At 45.1% G+C, this 20,571-nt stretch overlaps 1 protein-coding gene across 1 annotated transcript in view; it reads right to left on the reverse strand.

The window, feature by feature from the left end:
* Window positions 1-579: 579 nt before the first annotated feature.
* LOC308296152 (NACHT and WD repeat domain-containing protein 2-like) overlaps window positions 580-20,571 on the reverse strand; it is a gene marked incomplete at both ends in the record, with an annotated part of 33,017 nt that continues 13,025 nt past the window's right edge. The window contains 8 exons of the mRNA XM_080739305.1: window positions 580-613; window positions 719-843; window positions 2,177-2,202; window positions 2,561-2,626; window positions 8,579-8,674; window positions 11,482-14,498; window positions 14,719-15,101; window positions 16,794-17,011. Coding sequence (XP_080595431.1) covers window positions 580-613; window positions 719-843; window positions 2,177-2,202; window positions 2,561-2,626; window positions 8,579-8,674; window positions 11,482-14,498; window positions 14,719-15,101; window positions 16,794-17,011 — 3,965 coding nt within the window. The remainder of the gene's footprint in view (window positions 614-718; window positions 844-2,176; window positions 2,203-2,560; window positions 2,627-8,578; window positions 8,675-11,481; window positions 14,499-14,718; window positions 15,102-16,793; window positions 17,012-20,571) is intronic.

Consider the following 20,571-nt stretch of genomic DNA (forward strand, 5'->3'; position numbering starts at 1 on the left):
ACAGTGGGGGGAAATAATTTGGGAAGTGACCACTACCCAGTACTGAGTGGGTTTGGGAGGGAGTTGAGAAGGGAAGAGGGAGAGACGGTTCCAAGGTATAACTTTAAGCAGGCCAAGTGGGAGGAGTTCAAGGAAAAGGCAAATACACTAGTGTTAGAGGTAGACAGTGACGGTTCAGTGGACCAGTGGAACAGCTTGTTGTGTGCTATGATCCATGATGCAGCCAGTAGTACTATCCCGCTGAAAAAAGAGCCCAAGGCCCGAAAGCGGGTGCCTTGGTGGAACAAAAAGTGCGATCAAGCAGTAAGAAACAGAAATAAGGCATTTAAAAAACTAAAGAAGTATCCTGTGATGGAAAACATAGTTGAGTACCAACGGTTAAGAGCAGTGGCAAGGAAAGTAATAAAAGGGGAAAAGAGGAACAGCTGGAGGGCATTCTGTGAGCAGATAGGCCCAGAGACACCACTAGGACAGTTATGGTCAGCGGTGCACAAAATGTCTGGGGTTTACAAAAAAAGGTCCATGCCAGTGTTACAGAAGGGTGAGGTGGAGGCAGTATCTAATAAGGAGAAAGCAGACTTACTTGTTGACAGCTTCCAGGAGGTGCATAGTTCTGAGTGCATAGGAGAAGAGAGGTGTAGGAGGAGAGCAGAGATATTGTCAGCTAATGGGTGGAAATTGGAAAATAACACAGATAATGACAGTCCAACGAATATACAGTTCTCCAGGAAAGAGCTGAGAGATGCCATCAGGTCCGGTGGAAACACCTCCCCAGGGCGGGACAGGCTTTCCTATGAAATGTTTAAGCATCTTGATGATCAGGTGGAGGATGAGATCATATGTCTAATAAACACAGTGTGGGTTGAGGGGTGCTTACCAAAAGAGTGGAAGCACGCAGTAGTGGTCCCGATCTTGAAGCCAGGCAAGGAGGTGTCTGACCCAGGGTCATACAGGCCCATAGCGTTGACAGCAGTGCTGTGTAAAATCATGGAGAGAATGGTTACAAATAGATTAGTACACTTTTTGGAGACCAGAGGGCTGTTTGTCAATATCCAGAATGGTTTTAGGAATGGGCGGTCCACCATGGAGTCAATTGCAGTACTGGACCAGGACATAAAGAGGGCTTTTAGAAATAAAGAGGTTGTTGTTGGGGTATTCCTGGACATCGAGAAAGCGTACGATTCACTGTGGAAGGAGGGACTTCTAATTAAAATGTATGACCTAGGGGTTAGGGGAAGAATGCTTAATTGGGTGCAGGACTTCCTAAGGGACAGAACTATTCAGGTCCGGGTGGGAGGCACCAGATCAAAAGTAGCACGTATAAAGAACGGTACCCCGCAAGGGAGTGTAATTTCTCCTGTCCTATTTAATATAATGACTAACGATATCTTTGCCAAAATAGGAGGAGGGTTTGGCCTTTCCCTGTTCGCTGACGACGGGGCGATTTGGAAAAGGGGTCGGAATGTGGGGTTTATTTTAAAACGGACTCAGAAGGCATTAGAGGAGTGGGGCAACACGTGGGGATTTAAGATCTCAGCGGCCAAGTCCAAATATGTCATATTCGGCATTAAAAGGAAGCAACCAGAGGTGGCATTGACACTATATGGGTCACCACTTGAAAAAGTCAAGGTGTTCAAATTCCTGGGGGTCTGGTTTGAGGAGCGAATGACATGGGCAGTGCACGTAAGCAAAACAGTTGAGAAGTGTGGAAAAGTGATTTATGTCCTGAGAAGCCTGGCTGGGTGTGAGTGGGGCGCAGACAGGGACACGCTGCATTTAATTTATCAGGCCATGATTAGGGCGGCCCTAGACTATGGCAGTATGGTGTATGGGGCAGCAGCAAGAACTGTACTAAGTAGGTTGGACGTGATCCAAGCCAGGGCGCTGAGGCACTGTTGTGGGGCGTTCAGAACGTCACCTATACCAGCCCTACTGGTCGAAATGGGCGAAATGCCATTATGGATGAGACGTGTTAAACTGGGACTACAGTATTGGTCAAAGGTATGTGGGAGCAGCCCTGCATTCCCAGCTAGATGTCTGTTGCTAGAGGAGGAGGGAGGGAAAAAATATGAACCATTTGTAGCAAGTGTAAACCAGTGGGCAGGGAGACTAGGACTTGGTCAAGTAGGCATAGCAGAACAAACAATGTGGCCTCCTACACCACCGTGGTTGGTACCCGAGGTTGAAGTGGAGCTCCGTTTCCTGCAGGAGGAAGATAAGAGTGAGGTGAGGGGGAGAGTTGAGGAGTACTTAAACGTAGCTAGGGCAAGTAAGGTAATAGTATACACAGACGGATCAAGGGATCCAGTGAGGAGGAGGGCAGGATTTGGCATCTATATAGAACAGCTGGGGGAAAAATACTGCGTCCGACTATCAGATGAAAGCTTGGTGTTCACAGCAGAATTGATGGGCACTAAGATGGGTGGAGCGGGAGAGGCCAAATGAAGTAGTAATATGCTCAAACTCTGCAGCAGCACTAGAGGCTTTGAGAAGGGGAAAAAGTAAGGCCCTGCCTGACATAGTTGTAGACATTCAAAATGTCATGGGAAGAATAGGAGACTGTGAGGTGACTCTGTGTTGGGTCCCGGGGCACGCTGGGGTGGAGGGGAATGAGAGGGTGGACCTCCTGGCGAAGGAGAGTTTAGATAGGGAAATAAATATTAATTTACCCCTGGGGAGGGTGGAACTGAGGGGTCTAATTAGAGAAGGGCTAATGAAAGAGTGGCAGACGGGCTGGGAGAGGGAGGAAAAGGGGAGACATAACCACAAGGTACAGCCAAAAGTGAATAAGGAGTGTAACTGTAGCGCCCCATCTCGCAGGGACGAAGTGAAGCTATGTAGACTCAGGCTAGGGCACAGTGGATTGAACGGGAGCCTGTTTATTATAGGGAAGCATGACACTGGTTTATGCCAGTGTGGGCAGTCAGAAACTGTGACTCATGTGTTCCTGGAGTGTAGGGAGTATCAGACTGAGAGACAGGGGCTTTTTACAAGCATGGCAGAAATAGGAGTGGAGGTTTTTTCCCTTTTTACTTTGTTTGGGCACAGTGAGAACCACCAGAAGATTACAAAGGCAGTAGGCCTACTGCAGTTCCTGCATGACACTGGGCTGTATGGAAGAATATGAGTAATTAAACCACCAAACCAGTGGAGGGCAGTAATACGCCGAACGGCGTCCACACTGCCGGAAATGAAAAAGAAGAAGAAGAAGAAGAAGAAGGAACTTACGGAAGCCAGTGTGTGTTTACAAAGTCACGTCATTCTTTTTGCCAAACAAATAGGGAAACAACACTTGTGTTAGATCAGTCTCATGTTAAGAAGTTAAGAACCATATTCGATCCATACACATGTTTATTTGCATCCAGATTTAGCTGCTAGGTGGGTGAACAAAACGCTAGCATAGCAACCTAAGCTAAACAGCCGAGTGGTGCCTGGAGAATAGAGGGCGCTTGTTGCCTTTACAAGCCCCGCCCGGAGCCATTCAGTCACTGTCCTATGCATGTGGGCGGTGCTTAGAAGCACCCGCACGGCAGGATTTGAGAGGAAATCAAACGCTCGCTTCTCTAGTTCAGCCTCACGGCACAGTGGAAAGAAATAACGCACCTGGCTTTGATATAAACTGATTCAAGGTGTGGGTTACAGTCTCAGGTATACCATGGCAACCAGCCAATCAAAATCAAGGAATGGAACTAGCCGTTTTAGAATAAACATTTGACTTCAATGAGTTACTAGGGCCCAAGGTGGAGGGGCCTTAATTATTTTATACTTTAGCTATTGAAAATCTTATAGATCTGCTATTTTTGAAAAGCTATGTACTTACATATTAACACATCTAAGCTTTGTAAACTAAGCACGGCACTCTGTGCCGCGCTGTGAGCTTGTATATCTGTTATTTTTCTTCACTTTACTGGCAGTTCTGCCTTGGTGCCCTGTACTTAGTAATACAGTCAAGCCCCACAGTTATTGTGGGGAAAGTAAACAATTTCAATAATTAAAGTGGGCAAACCACATGGTCACATATATTGATAACTGTCCTGCAATGATGTACAAACACACATGACCCAGCTGTGAAACGTTTATTAAAAAACAAAATATCAAGACAACTATGTTGAATCTAAACAAGAGATCAAACTACAGTAAGTGATCATATTCATTTGATAATCATACAACATAATATTACATTGGGTAAAAAAGAGTCAGCTTTTTCAGCACACCATTAGGCTATCTTATGCATGCATATTAATGAATACAATTGTGGACATTTCTTTTCATTCTTTCATGTTTGACTTATACCCATATTGTTCGTAGACACTGAAGCTCATTTCATTGTCAAGATTTGGAGTGTCTGGAATTAAGGCGCCTGGGTTGCAGAGAGGTCCCCAAATAATGCTTCCTCTGTATCAATCTTAAAATCTATAGAGGTTTATTGTCCCTCTGTATGACTCGTCATGTCTTTTCAATTTACTTTTGTCAGTATAGCCTTTGCCACAAACTGTGCATTTAAAAGGTTTTTCCCCTGTATGAGTCCTCATGTGTCTTTTTAGATGACTAAGTTGACTACAGCCTTTGCCACAAACTGTACAAGTAAAGGGGTGTACCCCTGTATGTGTCATCATGTGGTATTTTAGATCACCTTTATAACCATTGCCACAAAGTGTAAGGGGTATTCCCCTGTATGTAGTAGTAGTAGTAGTAGTAGTAGTAGTAGTTTATTTGGTCAAAAAGAAAATATACATTATATTCATTCATTTTCTTTTATTTTCATAATTATTTTTTTTCGACCAAAAAGGTGTAGGCTTGAAGCCAATGGCTTATTTTGCCTACCCTTATTTTAACATAATTTTTTCCCTCTATTTTTAGACAAAACATAAAAAATAAGACTCTCAAAGAAAAACAATAACAAAAAACAAAGAAAGAGAAAAACAAAAACAAAACAGGAACAAAGATCTGATTAGTTAAACAGATAAACAATAATATATTGTATATATAATATACACATATTTGTTTACAGCCACACAATCACCTTGATGTTATCATGATAGCTCTCTGTACTTATTTATAGTCTTATATTTAAACATTTTTTTTAACGTATATATTGAACTACACAACCTCAGTTCTTGTTCACAGCATTGCCATAAACTCACCCCTTTAACAGATATACAGTGTTTTTTGGTGTTTGTTCTTGCCCATTTTGGTTCAAAAATACCTTTGTTTCTGAGTTCATATTTGGTTTCTTTTACTTCAAACAGCCCCCGAAGACAGGATGGAAGGAGATTATTATGTGCTTTATACAGAATCAGTAATGTTTGAAGATTGACTATGTCCCAGAATTTCAATGCATACACATTTATATATAAGGCGTTGGTAGGCTCACAATACTCTGCTCTCTTAATTATTCGTATCACTCTTTTCTGTAACATAAAAATTTGATTAAGATTAGTCTTATACATGTTTCCCCATACTTCCACACAATATGTGATGTATGGGACTATAAGGGAACAGTAGAGTAAGTATAGAGAGTTTTGGTTCAAGATTTCTTTTGATCTATATAATATAGCAATTGTTTTAGACATTTTCCTTTCAACAAGTTTTATGTGAGACTTCCAACTTAACTTATGATCAATTAGCACTCCCAGGAATTTATATTCATATACTCTTTCAATTGGTGTTATTTATTATTATTCTTATTTATTCTCAATATGATTTCATTATTTATTTTCTGGTTTCCAAATATCATAAGTTTAGTTTTGTTTAAATTTAATGATAGTTTGTTTATATCAAACCACGTCTTTAGTCTATTTAGTTCCCCTTCCATTGTCTTCAGAAGTCCTCCAGATTTTTTCCATGACAGAATACATTTGTGTCATCCGCAAATAAAACATAATTTAAAAGTTTTGACACATTACAGATATAATTTTATATAAAGAATAAATAATTTAGGGCCCAAAACGGATCCCTGAGGAACTCCACACTTTACTTTTTGCATATTTGATTTATCATTATTAATTTGGACGTATTGATATCTGTCTTCAAGGTAAGTTTTTAACCAAGAATGAGCTACCCCTCTACAACCATAGTATTCCAATTTTTTAAGTAATTGCTCATGGTTTATCGTGTCGAAAGCCTTTTTGAGATCTATGAACACACCAGCAGTAAATTCCTTGGATCAAGGGATCCAGTGAGGAGGAGGGCAGGACTCATTACTGCCATCGAGGTGGACCGGTTTGTTCTAAAGCCATATTGTTGATCACACAAAATGTTATGTGTTTCAATGAACGTATCTAGTCGGTGAACAAATAATTTTTCTAATATTTTTGAGAACTGCGGAAGCAGGGAGATGGGTCTGTAGTTTGTAAATGAATGTCTATCTCCATTTTTATATATTGGAATGACTTTTGCTGTTTTCATGCTGTTGGGGAATATACCTGTTAGAAATGATTACACATGTGTCATCATGTGTATTTTTAGATGACTATTTCGACTACAGCCTTTACCACAAACGGTGCAAGTAAAGGGTTTTTCCCCTGTATGAACCATTGTGTGCCTCTTCAAATCTCCCTTAAGATTAAACATTTTTCCACAATGTGTACAACTAAAACGTTTACTCCCTGTCACTGTGTAGGTTGGTTTAGGTGACTGCATGTCCTGTGACAGCTTGTTGCTCAATGTGTGTCCTTCCAAACATTGTGGAGTTTGGGATTTCAGTTTGTTTAAAACTGATTTATGTTGCCTTGTGTCCTCCAACTCATCACTGTCTTCAGTGTCAGATTCAGAACAGTGTATATATTTATTTATTATTTCTGTTACTAGTAAAAGTAGTGTATTGAACTCTTGACTTGAGTTAAAGTAATGTATTGAACATTTGACTTCAACATAAAATACAATGAATCCATTTAAAATGACAGCTTCTTTCTGACATTTCCTGAGAAGTAACAGTTTTGGACCAACAAACTTGGTTTACTTAAGATCCTAGATTTCAGTTTCTATTCATTTGATATAAATTATTACCCTGTGTAGTTGTTCTTGCTTATTGTAAATCGTTCCGGATTAATAGTGTCTGTAAATTGTAAATATTTCCACCTGATAGTTATCTTCCTACAGGGGTCTTCAACAGGGTTCTGGGACCCCTAGGCCTAGGGGGTCCTCAGAATTACTAATGAGGGGCCACCAAAATCTTTGTGTTAGACACGTGTTGTCCTCTGAATTCTAGAGAGAACATTTGCAGTAAATAGTAGGCGAACCACATGCATTTTGATAACTGTCCTGCAAAGATGTACAAACACAAATGGCCCAGCTGTGAAACCTTTATTAAAAAAAGCTAAATGTGAAGACAACTTTGTTGGATCTACACAAGAGAGCAAACTAAGTGATGGATATCATATCCTATCCATTTCATAATCCTAACAACACACATTGGGTAAAAAAGAGCAGCCTTTTCAGCACATCATTAGGCTGTTATATGCACATTAATGAATATAATTGTGGGCATGTCTTTGCATTCTTTCATATTTGACTGATGCTCATACAGTATTGTTTGTAGACACTGAAGCTCATTTCATTTTCAACATTTTGGAGTGTCTGGAATTCAGGTACCGGGTTTGCAGAGAGGCCCCCAAAGCATGCTTCCTCTATATCAATCTTAAAATCTAAAGAGGTTGTCCCCCTGTATGACTCCTCATGTGTTTATTCAGATTACTTTTGTCAGTATAGCCTTTGCCACAAACCGTGCATGTAAAGGGTTTTTCCCCTGTATGAGTCCTCATGTGTGTTTTTAGATGACCAAGTTGACCACAGCCTCTGCCACAAACTGTACAAGTAAAGGGATATACGCCTGTATGTGTTATCATGTGTGTTTTTAGTTGAATACTGTGTCTACAGCCTTTTCCACAAACTGTACAAGTAAAGCGGTATTCCCCTGTATGTGTCATCATGTGTATTTTCAGATGACCCTTTAGAGCAAAGCCTTTACCACATACTGTACAAGAATGGGGCTTTTCGCCTGTATGAGTCCTCATGTGTGTTTTTAGATTACTAAGTTGACTACAGCCTCTGCCACAAACTGTACAAGTAAAGGGGTATTCCCCTGTATGTGTCATCATGTGTGTTTTTAGATGACCCCTGTGAAGACAGCCATGACCACATACGGTACAAGAAAATGGCCATTCGCCTGTGTGAATCACTGTGTGACTCTTCAGAGAATCCTTCCTTGCAAACATTTTGCCACATTCCGTATAACTAAAAATTGTCTCCCTTTGTGACTGGGTTTGTTCCACTGATTTCGGGTCCCGGGACAGGTTGGGCGGTCCTCCCACATTTGGTGTCTTGCTGACTGACTGATATCCCCATGTATCCTCCCAGTCATCACTGTCTTCAGTGATATCAGACTCAGAACTGTGTGAAGAGAGGAGCTGGTCATCACTAGTTGGTTGTGATGTTCCATCAGCTTGTGTTTTCATGTGTTCAGTTGAGGTGCTGACTACAGGCTCTGTCTCTCTGTTTTCATCATCATATTCACTTTTCACTGCTAGTAATGTCAATGTTGACCCACCAGCCTCGTCTGGTCTTAGAAGTAACTCGCCTTGTTCCTCTTTAATCTTTGGAGGCTGTTGTTCCTCCTGGACATGACTGGAGTTCATATTCGGCTGTTCTTTACACAAAGGGAGGTGCAGGATGTCTAGACAAAAGATACAATGAGACAGAACCATTAAATGCTTGATTATGTACCCTGTGTAGCTGTGCTTTTCATAGGAACGTCTGACTGGTTTGATCATGATTTAATTTAGAAACCCACTTCTACTGCCATGAGACTTGGAAACTCTTTCAAAGAATACATTGCAACCAAGGAAATTCTCTCAAAGAATACATTGCAACCAAAGCAATCAACCACGTATAACCCTACTAGGATACTATATGCCACTAGGATAACTAGTAACTAGCATTGTACAGTGTCACACCTAAATCTAGCACACCCATTATTGAATCAGCTAGTCATTATGTTTGCATTTCAATGTACCAAAGTCCACAATGGATATCCCTATTTATATGCTTTAGATAGCAACACATTCATCACCTTTGGCAAAAACAACACAACACTGTTAGAAGCTCCTGATTGAATACATCTGTAGGCTACTTTGAATACATCTGTACATTCTGAGAGGCTTTTAGTCTGGTGAAGTAAACAGAGAAAACTATTCAAAGGTTGTTGAGCCCAGACCACAATTAACATTACTTAACTACAATTAATCCCCCCAATGGCTATTTAACCCCCCCCCCCCCCCCCCCCCCCCACACACACACACACACACACACACACACACACACACTATTTGAATAGCATACAGTGAGAAATCACAGATCCTATTATTGACTCATGGTCTTACAATAAATGAATGAGTTTGTGAGAGTGTGTTTTCAAGTAATAGTACCAACCTGCTCCTTATTTGATGTATGGTTTTAAAACCATATCCAGTAGTCTGCTTTGGCGGTTAATTTCTTGCTTCAGGTACAAAGCTTCATCCTCATGTTCTTTTACAATTTGTCCAACGGCTCCAAATATCTCTTCAGCAGCTGCAGATAGTCGCTCATTGACCAAGGACTTCAGTGTTTGTAGTAAATCCATATCTCAAAGCTAGCTCTGAGTTTCAGTGACAAATACACCAACCACCGTCTACAAGCTGGCAGAGACTAGTGTCACCAATTATAAATTAGTGTTGCTAAATACTCACTGCAAGTCTGATGTCCCAATCAGAGGAGGGGCGGGGCAACAATAGACAGAAACTGGCCAACCCTTCTGGCCAAACAGCTATACAAATGTAACTCTCCCAAGTCTCCCATACCAGTTCAAAATAAGCATTTTTACTGTGAAGCATCTTGGGAAAGTAAACTTCAGAAAGATATTGCATGCATTGATGGAACTTAGCACAGATGGGAAATATTGAAAACTAATATTTAGTTGGTTCCTATTACTGATTCAATAAATCTTTTAATACACGTTTGTCCCAGTCAGAGCAGTAGACTAAATATACGATTTTCTTTACAGGATTAAATGTTTCATGAAACTCTGGCCTGATATTGGACAGGTGGCTCCAGTCATTAAAGTCCACCTTAATATACGTTTAGAGTTAGGTGTAGAGTTAGGGAGAATTTTATGTTCAACTATTGTTATTTCCCAAACATTGAAATTATTAAATTGTGCTTCCTAGTAGGCTATTTATATGTTTCTATGGTGGTGTACAACAGTAAGACCACCACCAGTAAATGTGTTGAAATGAAACAATGCATCAAACCTTATAAACACTAGATTGTCTGAGCTTCCTTGCCTGCCTGCAGAGACTGGCTGGCTCAAATGAGTCTTCAGCATTAAACAAGAGGTTTAGTCATTTAAGCCTACATGCATGCCCACATATTCTAGGCTTCATTTTTTTGTGTTTGCGTTTTGCACGCAACAATTATACTAAATAAATACACAAATAAATATCTTCACACCCTTAGCAATATGAACAACTTTATTAAAGACAAATGAAGGACATTACTTTATTAGGAGATCACTCATATCACCCCTGCACTGCAGGATTCCCATTGTCCTGTAAATGACAGATGAGCTGTCTTTAGAAAAAGAGCTAAAATGTAGTGCCTTTTCTAAATTAATTTGCATCCATTTAGCTGCTTTAGATGCAAATGAGACTTGGCACTGCCTCACCAGGTGGTCCTGACGTGTGAATAACTCACAGTGAGACCCATCATGTGACCCCAAATACCAGGATTTCTGTTACTAGTAAAAGTAGTGTATTGAACTCTTGACTTGAATAAAAGTAATGTATTGAACATTTGACTTCAACATACAATACAATGAATCCATTTGAAACGACAGCTTCTTTCTGAAATTTCCTGAGAAGTAACAGTTTTGGACCAACAAACTTGGTTTACTTTCGATCCTAGATTCCAGTTTCTATTAATTTGATGTAAATTATTACCCTGTGTTGTTGTTCTTGCTTATTGGAAATCACTCTGGATTAATAGTGTCTGTAAATTGTAAAGATTTCCACTTGATAGTTATCTTCCTATCTTCCTACAGGGTTTTCAACGGGGGTCCTCAGAGTTACTAATGAGGGGCCGCCAAAATCTTTGTGTTAGACACGTGTTATCCTCCAAATTCCAGAGAGAACATTTGCCGTAAATAGCAGGTCTGCAAGCTCAGAACAGGTATATCTGCTATTTCTGAGGTTCGGTGTTGGGGGGGGGGGGGGGGGGGGGGGGGGGGGGCATTTTAGTGGTTATAATGTGTAAACAATCAATCAAACAAAAACAAACACATACATTTTCACAACACTGATGTTTAATCTAAAATTAATCTAAAATACATCCCTCAGCTAAGGGGTCCCTGCGTCATCTCTCCCTCAGCTGAGGGTTCCCTGCTCTACATCATATCAGCAGCCTGCGGCCATGTAACGCTTGGGATCGCCAAGGGCAACCGCCTCTCACACTGCGGTAGCGTCTTCTCCCGACCAATCACATCCCATCCCTCATCGACAGGCCCCTCCTCCTCCCCGCTCCGCACACAATCCGGGACGAAGTACACGCCCACAGAGCCGTCCCGAAAGCCCACAAACATGCACATCCGCTGTGCATGCGCACTTGCACATGCCACAAACAGGGTGGAGGGGGTCTTACCGAGACGGAGCCTCCCCATCATCTTCCCGTCCGCCAGTCGCACCGCCGCGAGGACGGGGGCGGCATGCGGCGAACACGCGCAGCCCGGGGCAGAAGGCGTGGCCACGTAGACCACGTAGCGCCCGCTGCCGTCCAGGTGGGCGAGCGAGACGGGACCGTCGGCCCTGACCGAGCACAGCCTGCCCCGGGACAGGTCCAGCAGGGAGATGAGGTCATCACCGGGGGACGACAGCAGCAGCGCGAAGCTTCCGTCGGGGGACGCCTGGAAGGCGCGGGGCGGTCGTCGGGGGAACGGCGCGGGCAGCTGGAACTGAAGGCATGTCGTCTCCTCGGCCACCTTCCACGTGTAGAGGGCGCCAGAGGCCGTCAGCACCAGCACGAAGTGCGGGTGCTCTGGCAGCGTGCTGAACGCCACCACGGGCGCCAGCGTGCCACTGCGCTCCCAGCTAACTTCCGCCGCGGCCCCGCTCTCCCAGCTAGCGTCCGCCACGCCGCCGCGCTCCCAAGTAGCTTCTGCCGCACACGAGAAACGCTTGCTGACGGAGCCCGACCATAGGCCCACCGCCAGCAAGTCGCCTCCTTGCAGACCAATCAGGTACGTGCTCTCGGGCGACACCTGGGCGTCGGCCAACTGCAGGTGGATGTGACAGACCACGCCCCCGTTTAGCAGCTTCCAGACACGAGACAGACCCGCCTCCCCACACAGACTCAGCCCAAACAGGCCGTTGGGGGTGATCAAGACGTCGGAGGCTCCACTGCCGGCGATGCGCAGCTCATTGCTCCCCGTCTCCGGCCGCCAGACGTAGATATCCCGCCCGGCCAGCGTGACCAGGCGGCGGCCGTCGGCGGAGAGGCGGAGCCTGGCCACCGGCCCGCCGTGCAGGAAGTGGGCGTGGGGTGCCGCGGCCCCCCGGCGCCACGCCCACACGGCCTCCGAGCCGTCCGTCGTGTAGAACCCCTCCCCCGCCCCCTCGGCCGCCAACTCCCGCACCGCCCGCATCATCTTGGGGGTGGAGGCCGCCGCCGCCACAAGCTCAGAGTCCCACATGGCGAGGAGGCGCCCGTGGCCGTCCCCGCGGCGACTGACCGACACCACGTGAGCGTCGGTTCTGAGGAGAGCAAGCGGCGTCCGGGCGTCCAGGGTGCAGCTGGCGTCCAGGGAAAGAAGGCAGCGTCCGGACTCCACGCTCCACACCAGCACCAGCGGGCAGGAGGCCAGCGAGGCCAGGAACAGGAGGCCGTCCTGGGCCAGCAAGGCCTGGGAAAAGGCCCTCCCTCCCGGAGCCCGGAAGCTCTCCCCCCGCGGCTCCCACTGGCCGGCGTCCCACAGCGCCACCCACTGGTCTTCGCAGACCAACAGAGTGTCCGTTTGCTCGGAAAAGTCCACGCCGAGGACCCTGCTGCTCCCCGTTCCGCTCACGCTGGGACATTCTTTCGCCAGGCCGGGTGACGGTGTCGCCGCGTCCCACACGGTTATGTTCCCAGCCACGTCGACGCACACCATCTCTCTTTCTTCTTCTTCATCATGGAGGAAGACGGAGGCGATCGCCGTGCGGTTTGGGTTGTAACAGCTGCCGACGAGAGTCCTGCTGTTCACGTCGAACACGTACACAGCGCCGTTCTCCTGGGCGCAGTACGCCCAGCGACCATCGGAGGAGCAAGCCACACCGGTCACCGAGCTCTGACAGCGGACGTGCGTCAGCGGCTCGTCGAGAACGTCGCACATGCCCACGACACTCCGGCCTCTCCACCAAACGCACAGTTTGTTTCCGCGCACCGCAAACCCCTCAACTGCGCCTGGCGTCATGCATCCACGTGATTCTGACTCCGCCTCTGTTTTCAAAGAGCTTTTGACTTCCTGGAACGTCTGCGGGCCTCCCGCCACGTCCCACAGAAACAGCGTGCCGTGGGCGGCCGACAGCAAGACGAAACGCCCGCTGCTCTTTACGCCCGTAAACGTCAGCTCCTTCTCCTGACGTCTCAGAGACAGCTCCGCCACCTCGCCACAGGGGGCGCTCCACAGCCACACAGAACCGTCCCTCCTGATGCCCAGGACGCTCCCACATTGTGTAGAAATACCAGTCCTAACCCCCACCACGTTCCCACGTTCCGTACCAGCCTCTGCTTGGATTAAGCCTTCCTCACATTGTGAACCGGCCTCTGCTTTGACTAAGCCTTCTCCGCATTCTGTACCAGCCTTTGTCTTGACTAAGCTGTCCTCACATTGTGAACCAGCCTCAAATTTGGCTAATCCTTCCCCGCATCCTGTACCAGCCTCTGTTTTGACTAAGCCTACCTCAAATTGTGAACCAGCCTCTGCTTTGACTAAGCCTTCCCCACATCCTGTATCAGCCTTTGTCTTGATTAAGCTGTCCTCACATTGTGGACCAGCCTCTCCTTTGACTAAATCTTCCCCGCATTGTGAAGCCTCTGCTCTGACTAATCCTTCCCTCCTGGCTCCATCGTGCACCACCCGCTGAATGGAGGGGACGGTGGAGGGAGCAGGACACAGCGTTATGCCCATCCTCCCCCTCCTCCTGCTGTGCATCAACACCTGTGCGACATAGGCATCCAGGGCAGGGCAGACAGACAGGTAGGGCAGCAGGCTGCTCTCCATCACCGCGCCGAGCTCCAGAGGGTCTCGGCGTAGGAGGCAGGCGGAGGCCCTCAGGATGCCCGCCAGCAGAGCTCTCTCTCTGGGTACGGAGCGTGGGGGGAACCCCTCCCCTCCCTCCAGCATGGCGAGCAGGTCGCTGAGTAGCCCCGCCTGGAGCATGGCCTCGTGGAACTCCAGTGACATCATCATGCCGCTCAGTAGCTCCTCCCACCTGCAGAGAAGAAAGAGACCGGGTCAACCAGATGCTTAGTGGAGATGAGTCTGTGGCCTGGGTCTTGGCTGGGGGCTACATCTACAACAGTTTTAAAGACATGTCATACTTGGCCTGGTGCAGACCATTTCTAGTGAAAACCTCTTGATATCTTTTATTTTATTTTGTATATTACACCCTCCCCTCCGCTCAGTCGTTCTCTTTTTAAAGCTCCTCGCACCTGCCGCTCTCTTGCAGGTGATAGGGCAATTCTAGAAGTTTCCTCAGGTCGACGACGGGAGAGGACATTGACGATGGATCTACGGAGGTCACGAAGAACGACGACCGCCACTTCTCGTCAGCGTCAGTGTCCGCGGCCATGGCAGTGGCCTGGCCGGCCCACTGGGGGGCAGCATCGAGCAGGGGCTTCCATCGGCCACTGAAGTAGTCAGCCATGCTGGAGTGGAGCTGTCTCCTGGCCTCTGGGTCACACAGGTACCTCCTCCTCACCACCAGGGGGAAGTGTGAGCTCACCCAGAAGAACACTCTGACCCCCAACACCGTCCTCCTGAGGAGAAACCCCTTCAGGTCGTGAAGGAGAAGCTCCAGAGACACCTCTGGAACCTGAAATGTATACACATATTATAGTTGTGGGCTCGTCTGAAATTTGAGACATGTTATACCAAAACTTGGACCAAGTTTATTTTCCTTTATTCATTTTAATTTTAGTATGTTCTCCTGCCTAAAGCGTAAACCACTAGAAGAAGCGGCTGCGTTTTGTTTTGGTTCTCCCTGTTCGTTTCCCCAATCAATCCCCATTGAGCGCAGGGGAATCATTTTGGGTTAAAACTGATGCCGGTTTGATCTTTCTAGCAAATTGTAGTCCTTTGAGGACTACAACATGACATGTTGTGGTTTCCGCTCCCAACCGGATACAACCCTGAAAAGTGAAGCCCCCAGAAAGGCTTATAAATATTCAGGCGGCCAAAGCTGGAACTGCAGGCGGGGTGAAACATACATACACGAGCATAAGAGCGCGCCGCTGGGGTCTACAAGAGGTTTCAATGGACGTGGAGTGACGTTTGTGACGCAATTGCATCTCAATGTCATTTTTGTTTATGTTCTGTTTATTTCTTTGCTGAGCGAGGTCAGCAGACAAAGTGACGTGAGTGAGATGAAAAAAAAACTGGGTGAGATGTGCCAATTTCAACAGGAAACATCTGTATATACTCTATGCCAGGGTTCCCCGATTAGGTTTCCCCAAGGGCCGAATTATGTCTAGGGTACCAAGCCGAGGTGGGCCACAACATTGCAGTGGGCGACGGTGGTGTTCCCGCTACTCCAGTGACAGTTCAGATACATTTATCATTTTAAAAACTATTTAAACTAGTGAAAACAGCCGATCTACAAGCACACAACGCCTTGCGGTGCGAGGCGTTGTGTGCATGTAGATCTGCTGTTTTCACTACTTTTGTGCGACAGCCTCATATGATGAAGCAGGGCTTTACTTTATGAAAGAATATACAAATTTTGAGATACAAGGTTTCCACCCAACAATGACGATATACTAGTGTTGTTGCTGATCTTACACCACCATTATTACTGGGGTTGGTGGGGGCCAGACAGTAGCCCCCGGGGCCGCAAATGGCCCGCGGGCCGCCTATTGGGGAACCCTGCTCTATGCGTTGGCCTGGAGGAGGGAAAAATTATGAAAAGGAACAAAGTACCTTAGAGCACGGCTCCTTGTCCCCGGGCCCAGGGACAGGGGGCATGGGCGTCACACAAAATTCTGGGCCCTGGGTACAAGGATTCACTGCGGGCCCCCCAAGAATGTTAACTATTGAAAAATAGCAGATATACAAGCTCACAGCGCGGCACCGAGTGCCGCGCTGCGAGCTTGTAGATCTGCTATTTTTTTTAAATCGTGAAAATGTGTGCCAAGAAACCTATGTTTCCATGTCAGTGATGCTCAAACCTTTTCATGTGAAGGACCCCCCATCTCAAAATATTTAGTTCCAGGGACCCCCAGAAGCAAAATTCGAGTTAGAAATGTTCGCTTAAAAAAGACATATATTCAAAGATTTTCTCACATTTTCACAATTTTTCAAAAATAGCAGATCTACAAGCTCGCAGCGCGGCACTCGGTGCCGCGCTGTGAGCTTGTATATCTGCTATTTTTCAATAGATAAAGTTATTAGGGCCCCTCCACCTTGGGCCCCAGTAACTCAGTCCCACTTTCCTACCCCTTGTGACGCCCCTGCCCTGCTCTATGCGTTGGCCTGGAGGAGGGAAAAATTATGAAAAGGAACAAAGTACCTTAGAGCACGGCTCCTGGTCCCCGGGCCCAGGGACAGGGGGGCAGTAGGCCAGCAGGTCGGTGAGCTCAGCCTCAGTGAGACCCGTCCTGCTCAGAGAGACGTAGGAGAGACTGAGAGACACCAGACTGGAGCCATGCCTCTGCTCCAGATGATCCAACAGCGCTGAGATGGACCCATGAACTCCGTCTGGAAGACACGATGGACTCACCTCTGATGCTGATGGAGAGAGAGAGAGAGTGAGAGAGAGAGACAGAGAGAGAGAGAGAGAGAGACCTCTAAAATAATCATATTTGAACTGGGGACCCCCACCCTGACAGTTGAGGCATTACATTTTGTACTACATATTGTGAAAATAGCAGATCTACATGCTCAAAACGTGAGCATGTAGATCGGCTATTTTCACAATTTCAGACCCTAATGTTTGACAATTTGGCCAATGTTTAATTTGTCATTATAGAGGTATCAAAATGTCCTTAAATTATCACTTTGGAAATGTGCATATACCCTCTATACACTTATACTTTATGTTGGTTTGTTCACTGTTGAGAGAGAAAACAATATTTCATATTAATTTTATCATGGGGACCCCCCCAAAATAATTTGGGGACCCCCCCTGACCCACAGGTTGAGAACCACTGCTTTAGGCAACCAGACTATAATTGGTCTGGCTCATTTTTCAAATCATTCATTCAGAATATAAAGAATGTACAGATCACAGAGTTCATAACTCTAGAACGCATAGAACAGTTCACCGCTTCACTTCAAACCGAGGTTTGATTTTTTACAAACTGGAAATGGCAATGGCACAGAAAATGAAAGCGAAGCAAACAAGAGTGGTGTCAGCTCAAGTATTGGTCAGGCTTCACATGACAGTTAGCTTGCTGCAGAATATAGTCACGTCGGCAACCACACTTGCAATTTCTAATTGCATCTTTCTAGTTAGTGTGGTTGTCCAACAGGGAAACACACTGTAGTTCTGGGAAAACTTTATTTTCAGATAAACTTTTTTTTTGTGAATCAGAAGCCAACTTGTTGCATAATATAGTCACGTCGGCAACCACACTTGCAATTTCCAATAGCACCTTTCTAGTTCTGGATTAAGAGAGTCTGCTAAATGCAAAAAACTGTAAACTAAACTGTGTATGTATGTATGGCCTACACATGGCTTATTGGCCAAGCTTCGCTGGACACTTAATGAAATTAAAATAAAAGTCACCGCTCACTTCACTGGGTGTGATTTTCTTTTCTCACAAATTGCCATCGTCAGGATTGCATTGCAACACTTTGTGTTGTATGTGACATCAAACCAGAGCTCATGTCAGCACATATAAGATGTTCTGTTTTCTTCTATTCAAGAACACCAAGTCCAAAAGTCAAAGTGAGGAATGAGGGATGTAGAGAAGTTATCCAGACAGATAAAGAGAGGTGCAAATAATAGACAAGTCCAGCACCTTCAAGAGAAGCCATAGACATTGTATTAGTCTGAGTATATCATTGAGTATAATATCCAAGATAAATATTATACTCAGGCACAATATACTGAGACAGTCCGAGTGAGAGAGACAGGGATATAAAGGACAGATCTTCAAGCCCTAAGAGAACCTCAGACTCCTTTCACGTCACAGTCCATGGATAGCAGCAGCTTTCACAATGAAGTGAATGAGCCAGCGGCCATTCAAATTGCCAGCTCTATAACCAGCCAGAGAAAAGGAGATGGAACTGATGAATTAAGATCTGACCAATGCTTGAGCTCATCCAGGAGAAGCAAGGACAGATCTGATGACATACGCAAGAAAGCAGACCACGCATGTAAACAGTGTGGTAAGACTTTCACTAGGTCAGGTAGTCTGAAGACCCACTTGAATGTCCACACTGGATTGAAACCTTTCAACTGCAAACAGTGTGAGAAATGTTTCAGTCTTTTAAACCATCTGAAGATGCACCAGCGTGTCCACACTGGAGAAAAACCTTTCTCATGTAAACATTGTGAAAAGAGTTTCAGTCAGTCAGACAATCTGAAGAAGCACCAGCGTATCCACACAGGAGAAAAAACTTTCCTTTGTAAGCAGTGTGACAAGAGTTTCAGATATAAAGTTAGTCTGAAGTTACACCAGCGTGTCCACACAGGGGAAAAACCTTACTGCTGTAAACACTGTGACCAGAGTTTCAGAGTTAGGTTCTCTGAAGAAGCACCAGCGCAAACACACAGGAGAAAAACCCTTCGTTTGTAAGCAGTGTGAGAAATGTTTCAGTGCTTTAGGAACTCTGAAGGAACACCAGCATCTCCACACTGGAGAAAAGCCTTACATTTGTAAACAGTGTGACAAGAGGTTCAGTGGTAGAAGTAATCTGAGGGCACACCAGCGTGTCCACACAGGAGAAAAACCCTACCATTGTAAGCAGTGCGAGAAACGTTTCAAGGAGTTAAACACTCTGAAGAACCACCAGCGCAAACACACAGGAGAAAAGCCTTTCCTTTGTAAGCAGTGTGACAAGAGTTTCAGTCAATGGGCTAACCTGAAGATACACCAGCGTGTCCACACTGGAGAAAAACCTTTCCACTGTAAACAGTGTGACCAGAGTTTCAGTCAGTTATGTTCTCTGAAGAGGCACCAGATTTATATCCACACTGTAGAAGAAACCTTTTAAATGTAAGTATTGTGACAAGAGTTTCAATCAGTCAAGTAACCTGAAGACACACCAGCGTGTCCACACACGCCACACACGCCATTTTGAAAAACGTTTTTTTTTTTCCTTATTTAAAAAAAATATATATATATTAACATATTCTTTGATATCTTCTGAATATTCCATTATTGTTCATCACTTCAGTAAAATTACTGAATGTGATTGTTGGAAGGACTCAGGCGTGCACCAAAAAGGTTGTGTACCCATTTACAGATTGTGTAGTTATATTGGGGCTCCTTAAACGTAAAAAGAACAAAGTGCTGTAGTCCTACGACCGCCACCTAAACATTTTAAATTCAAAGTATATAAAAAAGAAATGTAAATTGTGGGGAAAACGCTCGGAGAAATCGCAATATAATCAAGAATCGTGATATAAATCGAATCGTCACACTAGCTATCAAAATGGAATGGAATTGGGAGGTAAGTGAATCGTCCCACCCCTATTGTCCACACTGGGTAGATGTTTCCAATGGTAAACAGTGTGGCAACTGTTCCAGCCAGTTACATCACTTGAATAGCCATGAAGTGGCCAAGCTACACAATGAACACATCTACTACGGCTTTATTCTGGGTCTCTCCTTCAGATCTATTCCTTCTGAAATTATAAATACTAGTATAAAGTGAACGTTTTTTCTTTTTTTTTTCCCCTTTTTTTTCAACGGCTTGTTTGCTTGTCTGCATTGTAGTTCCATTACCATTTTACGTCAGTAAAATGAAAGAGAGCCTAGGACCGTGACACTTTCATACTAATATTTTTTGGCTTGGAGCGAACCCACACTGTTTTGTAGGAACAGTATTTCTAGTTTATAGTTAGATTTTCCTGGACAAACAATCCAGACTATAAATAGTATGTCCATTGAGATTAATGGGGGAGTGGTGCTAACTCAAGGATCGGTCGAGCTTCACATGACAATTTGGCTACAATAATATAGGCAACCACACGCAATTTCTCAGAATTGCATTGTTCTAGTTACTGTGGTTGCCAGTAGGGCAACCAGACTATTGTTCTAGTCCGGCCAAACATTATTACAGTCAACTTAGTCAATCAGGAAGCACTCGATGGTCAGATTTGAAATCCCGACTTTAGT

Source organism: Nannobrachium achirus (genome assembly GCF_963921795.1).
Source record: "Nannobrachium achirus genome assembly, chromosome: 2".
Taxonomy (NCBI): Eukaryota; Metazoa; Chordata; class Actinopteri; order Myctophiformes; family Myctophidae; genus Nannobrachium; species Nannobrachium achirus.